General features: G+C 40.7%; 1 protein-coding gene across 1 annotated transcript in view; it reads right to left on the reverse strand.

Annotated features, from left to right (window-relative positions):
* LOC138053248 (latent-transforming growth factor beta-binding protein 2-like) overlaps positions 1–1,156 on the reverse strand; it is a 12,481-nt gene extending 11,325 nt beyond the window's left edge. Inside the window, exon 1 of the mRNA XM_068899905.1 lies at positions 1,096–1,156. Within this exon, the coding sequence (XP_068756006.1) occupies positions 1,096–1,156 (61 nt within the window). The remainder of the gene's footprint in view (positions 1–1,095) is intronic.
* Between the last annotated feature and the right edge of the window lie 6,344 nt (positions 1,157–7,500).

Here is a 7,500-nt window from a genome sequence, read left to right on the forward strand (position 1 = left end):
CTAGCCGAGAGTGGTCTGGTGAGGGATTCACGCTTCGCTCGCCGAATTTTTTTCGCCCTCTCTGGGGTCCTGTTCGCAGGCTAGGATTGGTCAGGTCCACGGAAACGGCGGGAACCCCCCAAAAAGAAGACAATGCATATGTTTTTGAATATTAAGAGGTCATTTTTAATGAAGTCAAATGAATAGATACAGATATATACAAATAGGGTAGAGTTCCGTTATGTTTTTCAAAGTTCCGTAATGTGTCAAAAACTAGGTGGTGCCCCGAACGCGCACCCCGTGACTCTAAGTGCCGCCCCAACCCATATCAGTGAGAAGGCGAGCGTTGGCGATATCGCCAGAGGTCAGTTAATCCTCCGTGTCCGAGAGGAACCCGTGAGCGTCCTTATCAACGTCATCACTTTCGGTGAGACAGGAGCCATTATAAGGATAGATCATGGCTGTCCCTAATCAAAGTACTCTTTTATTGTAAACGAGTTGATAGCCTTCTGAAGCGAAATGGGTAAGAAGTTCGTACTATTTGGATTTTCGGACAATTTTACTCGCTTCTCGAAGGCGCGTTTCTAGAGTGCGTGCGACGAACATGCATGGACACAGTGTCGAATGCTTCGGGTTTTCAGTCATTTTATTGCTAACTGGGGCTCTTATTTGCAGCAAAGGACTTTTAGCCTGCCAGGTTTTAAAACTGAATATTATGTATTTACACTGGTATAATTTTAATCTATCTATCTATCTTTCTCAAAGAACTCTTCGAGCGGAGATCTAAACCCATCGTCAAGGGATGGAAATGTACTTGGATATGAGATATGGCAACTTTCAAGAGATTTCTGGCTTGCAACATCTTTGACTTGGCTATTCCGTGCAAACTTGGCTTTTATTTATAACGGGGGCGTTGTTACAGAGCTACTAATATTGTGTTCACAGCCTTGGAATGATAATGATTAACTTCGTTTAACGGACCAGTGAACATTAAGCTGAGCCGACAAAGAAAACCGTGTGCCTACTATGCAAACTCAGTGGCGTCTTTTTATATTGTATTGGAGGTTGGCGATTTGGTATTAAAACTTAATCCAGGCCCCCACAGGAAATACTCACATAAGCTCCATTGTTTAATCGCGAATTGAGAGCCGCACTCATCCGTGCAGGAAGCCAGCATGTGACACACTTATAATTGTTGAGCGTAATGCAATCTTTGGCAACCTGGACAATAGGACCTCTCAGTTATGTAGTTTAAATGCAAAATCATTAAGGAACAAATCAACGGCTTTTTGTGGACCTGGTATGTGATCTGAGGGCTGAGGTGTTTACGATATGCGAGTTCTGGCTCAATGATCTTGATTCTGCGACTTTAAGTGAGCTCACTCTACTTGGTCATTCTAAGCTTTGCCAATGTCCTCGTGGAGATCGTAGGGGAGGCGGGACTGCGCTATTAGATCGGTATGGTGTTTTCAGCCGAGCGGTCTTCGTTTGAAGTGTCGGAATGGCTTGTAGTGTTCGGAACTGGTCATCTGCGAGTTTTCATCGTGTATAGACCAAAATACTCTTCGGATCATCCCGTAACTACGGGTGTCTTCTCTCATGAAATCTCGGATTATCTCGATTCATTAGCCATGTGTAATGAGCTACTGTTAATATGCGGCGACTTTAATATTCACATAGACGTTCCGTCAGATGCTGACACCATCCGGCTCAAGGACCTGTTGAGCTATGGGTCTGGTCCAGCATGTCAAACGACCCACGCAAATACATGGCCACACTTTAGACGTAATTATCACACGGCAGGCCGACGATGTTGTGGATGGTGAGCTCCTTCCAGAGAGATATTTTTCTGACCATGCTACCTTGATATGTAAGCTAAGGGTGTTGAAGACTGCGTCAAAAATTAAGCATGCTGAATGCAAGAAACTCAAATCAATTGACATAACCAAGTTGAGAGAAGATATCCGTAACTCTCAACTAAATCAAGACCCACCTGATGATTTGAACATGCTGCTCGACTGTTATAACACGAGATGAACACGCGCCGGTTTGTTCTCAAATGTCATTAATCGACCCAGGCCCGAAGGGGCAGGAGGAAGGCCGAGAGAAGGTGGAGGACAAATGCACTCCCATCAGATCTAGTAGTCTTTAAAATTAATCGAAATTATGTTATACATTTTTATAAAAGTGACGACATATTTGAAATAAAATTTGCAAGACATGTTTCGGTCGTGCAACGACCATCTTCAGTTGAAAGTAGAATTAATTTGAAGGTACATTTGAATTTATAATATGCTAAACAAAGATAAATAACAACATGAAATAAATTGGGAATCTAACAAAATAGCCAAAGGTAACAAAAAAGAGTGTACAATGGAGCATGTTGATCCCAATTTATTTCACGTTGTTATTTATCTTTGTTTAGCATATTATAAATTCAAAAGTAACTTCAAAGTAATTCTACTTTCAACTGAAGATGGTCGTTGCACGACCGAAACATGTCTTGCAAATTTAATTTCAAATGTGTCGTCACTTTTATAAAAATTGTTGTTAGCCTGCTTCTTTCCAGATCTTATGTTATACATCTAATGAACGAGGCTAGATGTACTTATTACAGGCAATTTATTGGCAAGAACAGTTCGAGGTAATCAAAGCTGTTCCGTGCTAGTAAGAGTCTATTAAATCTGCTGGCAGACAAGTATCTTAAATATATATCGTTTAATCCACTCTTTGCAGTTAAAACTATTTAAAAACTGAATTATCAAGCGGTATCATTTACAAAACTATCAAATATAATTAAACTATAGTAATGTATAGTCTACTTAATAATTAATCTAGAAATCTAAAAGTTATAAAGTCATAAGCTCTGTTGGTTCTTGCCTCCTGGCGAACGGACTTTTCGCGTCCATATCTATGATTATAAGGAACTTTATAAACATTAGCTTGAGGCGGAATTTCCATGTCGCAATGAACTTCCTACTTAATGTTTCTCGCCTGACTTCTAGGCTTGGGAGGCCAGATATGGCCAGGGCTTCCTTATAACTAACAACTGGAGAGACTACCTTAAGGGCTTCCCTTTGTATAGATTCTAATTTGGTTGACAAATATTCTTCCACCTCATACTAACGCCTTTGTTCTCGCAAATGAGGTGGGTGAATACTTCATCCATAAAATAGTTGCTATAAGATCAAAGTTAGCTGGTGATGCGGTCCCTCAAGAGGTTTCTACTGAGTGTCCCCCACAGGGTTCATCGAGTAGTGATAACGTTGTCATGCTATCAGGGTTTCAATCTCTCTCTGAGGAGGCTGTAAAGAAGATGGCTGTGGCTACTTTGAAGAAATGTTCCCTGGACCCCTTCCCGTCATCAATCTTGTTGCTTTGTATTAAGGAGTTACTTCCAGTGATCACTAGGATGGTGAACATGTCACTAGGGCATGGTTACTTCGCGGACGAATGGAAAAAGGCATTAGTGTATCTTCTGCTCAAGAAACAAGAACTCTCGGCCTGTGAGTAACTAAGAGTTCACGTCCAAAATTACAGAGAAGGCGGTTGCTGTACAATTACAGGAGCACATGCGATTCAATGGTTTGTTTCCAGAATTGCAAAGTGCCAATATCACAGCACTGAGACCGCACTACTTAAGGTGAAGAACGATCTCCTAATGGCGATGGATAAAGGTTACGTTGTTGGTGCTTCTCGACTTAAGATCTGCATTCGACACCGCCGACCACGAGATCCTTCTAGAACGATTGAGGTCGACAGTTGGGTTGCGCGGTAAGTACTTTCATGGTGTGAGAGTTACTTTGAGGGCAGGTCGCAGCAGGTGTCGATTAACGGGACTCTCTCTAATCCATTTGATTTGATGTGTGGAGTCCCCAAGGGTCATGCCTGGGCCCGCTTTTATTTACCATATACGTGAATAAGCTGTTTCAGATTTTAAAACACCCTCTACCCTCCGTTCACACATATGCGGACGACACACAGTTGTATTTGTCATTTTAGCCATCTAACACTTTAAGTGAAGTTGAAGCTGTATCTGCCATAAAGAAGTGCATCTGTGATGTCCGAGAATGGATGAGACACTATCAGCTCATGCTCAATGATGACAAGATTGAATTCCTGATTATAGGTACTCGCCAGCAGCTCTCAAAAATTTCAATCCAAAGCATCAAGGTTGGACAGGCTAAAGTCTCCCCAGTAGTCTCTGTGAGCAATCTAGGCACATGGTTCGATGCGCATCTAGATATGGGAACTCATATTACAAAGGCGTGTAGCAGCGCTTTCTATTACTTGTACAACATACGTCATATTAGGAAATATCTATCCAGAGAATCAACTGAAAAAATAGTTCATGCTTTTATTAGTAGTAGATTGGACTATTGTAATAGCCTTTTATATGGAATTCTGGAGTATCAAACTAGGAATCTGCAAGGCTTGTTTATCGCTCGCCCAAGTTCTGTAACATAACACCTCTGCTTGCAGAATTTCATTGGTTACCAGTGCGCGTCTGAAAACATTAGGGACCTTAAGCACGCGCGTTTTTGAGACGCAGACGGCAACCGGAATTGCGTTGTTTTCCCTTTTAACTTGCTAAGTATCTTTCCTCTATTAGAAATGATTAGTATAAAAACCTGGGAGACACCACCGTCCTGGAACGCGAAGCGTTCTCTTTCGGTGGCCGTCCGCGTCTCAAAAACGCGCGTTCTTAAGCTCCCCATTAGAAGATAATTTATATATTTTTTTCTCGGTCATGCGGCGAAGTACCTTTCAGACCTAATTAGCATTCAAAAGCCTTCGCGCTATAGCTTAAGACGTAATGATAATGGTCCCTTGCTTGATAGACCATTTGCGAAAACAAAGAAGACAATGGGTGACAGAGCATTTCAGATAGATGTTCCCCTTTTATGGAAGAAGTTACCCAGGTCTGCACGGGAAGCAAGGAACTTAGAATCTTTTAAGACTATAATTAAAACATTTTTATACAAGGAATCATTTCAGCAATCTTAGTAATTTTCTTTTATCCATTAGTATTTTAGAAGTTCTATCATAGTGGTTATTATTATATGTTATATTTTTAAATGTAAATAGTTTGTAAGCTTTATTGAAAGATTTGTAAGATTTATATTAGAGGTAAAAGTTTAGTTATTAAGTTATATACTATTGTGATGCGCTTTTGAATAGTTTAATAGAAAAGGCGCAATATATTATTATTATCATCATCATCATCATCATCATCATCATTATTATTATTATTATTATTATACGCAGTATCAAAACGCATAGATGCAAAAAAATCTATGGCATGTATAGGGCGTACAGCGTAACCTATACAACCTAAAAGGAAGTTAAACTAGTTACAAAACAATATATCTAAACAAATGATCCTATAAAATAACTGTCTTCAGAAGTATTTTAAAAAGTATACAATATATACAATAAATTAAAAGTAATAAGAAAGAGTTAATTGTTCATCATCGAAAAATAAAATGTTCCAACTTATAAAACAGTTGCTTTGAAATAACGAGCTATATGCAGTGAGTATGAAATGGTGGCTTTCTGCATCTTCTCTAAAACACACTTTGATCGGGCACCAACAAGCTCCTTCATAGTTTCTTCTACGTCCTTCGACCATCCTCCCAATGCGTCAATGATGATGTTACATTGCTGTACCTCGTAACCAGGGTGCTGTACTCTTAATTCTAAAAGTAATGGTCCATAATTTATTGCCTTCTCTTCAACTTTCTTTGCACGGTTATCAATCCAGGGGCAGCTCATTTCTACTGCCCAGACTTGCTTTGCCTTGTGGTCCACGAAGCGTGCGTCAACTATATTAGCTTTAACAAATGTTTGTTCTGCATATACCGCCACATCCCAAAAAGCTTTCCCTTCATCCGACTCATAGATAGGTTTTGGTTTCAAAGGTGAGTACCAAGAAGGAACACTTTCCACCAACTGGAGATCTTTGCACTTCTCGAAGAATAATATCTTCAGAGCAGCATTATGTCGGTCGTTATACTTTGATTGAGCAATTGTAGAACACCCTGACAAAATGTGTGGAAGTGTCTCTGCTTCTTTACCGCACAGCCTACAGCTTACGTCTCCCTGGGTTGTTTTGGTCTTTCTTCTTTGTATACACTTTGGTTGACAAGAGTTTTTCATAGAGTTCGATCATACCTGCAACTGTATGGGTGGGTGCCGATGACCAAGCCTTCATCCATGCAAAGCACGCATCTTGACTAAGTTCTTCATCTTTCCAACGCGATGTGAATAACCGCCCATGTCAATTCTCTGCCTTTATCGTCTCCTGTAGCTTATCTATCATTGCACGCTTCAAGTGTTCTTTGATCTTCCTTCCCTCAATTTCTACCTCTGGTCTTATAGCTAAAGTAAATGAAGGATTTGGATAACTAAGAGATAGATTTATCTCCAATTCCTCTGCATATTTGTGTGCTTCAGTTAGTAGTGAAGAATGACCTTTCTCCACTGCTCTCTCCTCAAACATCTGGACATTTCTCATCGTAGGGTCTGCATTCTGATAGAGCTTTACAGCAGCTTTGATTTTTTGTAAGCTTGTATTATTGTTCATCGGATTTTAGGCCACGTCCTCCTAATTATTATTATTATTATTATTATTATTATTATTATTATTATTATTAATATGTTTTGCGTGGTGTTTCCAAATAATGCAGAAGTTCGCCTGAGGTGTTTTGGCGCATCACCTCATAAATGAGTTGCGCCATACCTTCCACCTTGAGAAAATGGTCATTGACTTTACACTCCGTATTTTCATCGTTGCATTTGTACCCACAGTTTTTCGGTGCATCCGAACAAAATTCCGACTTTAAGTTCTGGTAAACTCACCGAGATGGGTGTAGAGAATGACGGCACGTAGAGGACGGAGTCAGTGTCGTAATAGAGGACCTTTTTGTCTAATCGTTCAAAAGCCTCGTACAGACGTAAACGTGCCCAGCAGGTAGCAAGCGCCACAATGATAACATTGGTGTTGACATTGAGCTCCTCGCTCTCATCTTTGGCACGGTAGTGGACTTATACCCAGTTCTCATCGAGTCAACTGACGTACCAAATGTCTTGTTTGGTCAGAATCTATGAAAAGTGGGAAGGGAATAGGGTCAAAGAAGGTCTTGATCTGCATCAGGTTATCCCTCTGTCCAAAAGTTCCCTAAAAGATCGTAGACGCGGATTGTATGCGATCTTAGCTACAATCCGGGTGAAAAGACTTCGGGACACTTGTCAATTTTTGGGCGAAAAGTAGGGAATTTACTGTACACGCTTCCATCGTTATATGAGCAACGCGTGTTCTTGTTTCGCTGCCTTTTTCGCTCCCCCCCCTTCCCCTCAGACAATGTTAAAACATGCGATCTATCGATGAACGTATCTTGATTTCGGGGACCGTGAAAAATCAACATTGTAATCGGGGGGAGGAGGGGGAAGCGGGAATTGTCCAAATAGTCTTGACCGGGATTATAGGTGGAGGCCGATTCCGTTGCACCCACTAGGCCA

This window comes from Montipora capricornis, chromosome 6, assembly GCF_036669925.1.
Source record: "Montipora capricornis isolate CH-2021 chromosome 6, ASM3666992v2, whole genome shotgun sequence".
Taxonomy (NCBI): Eukaryota; Metazoa; Cnidaria; class Anthozoa; order Scleractinia; family Acroporidae; genus Montipora; species Montipora capricornis.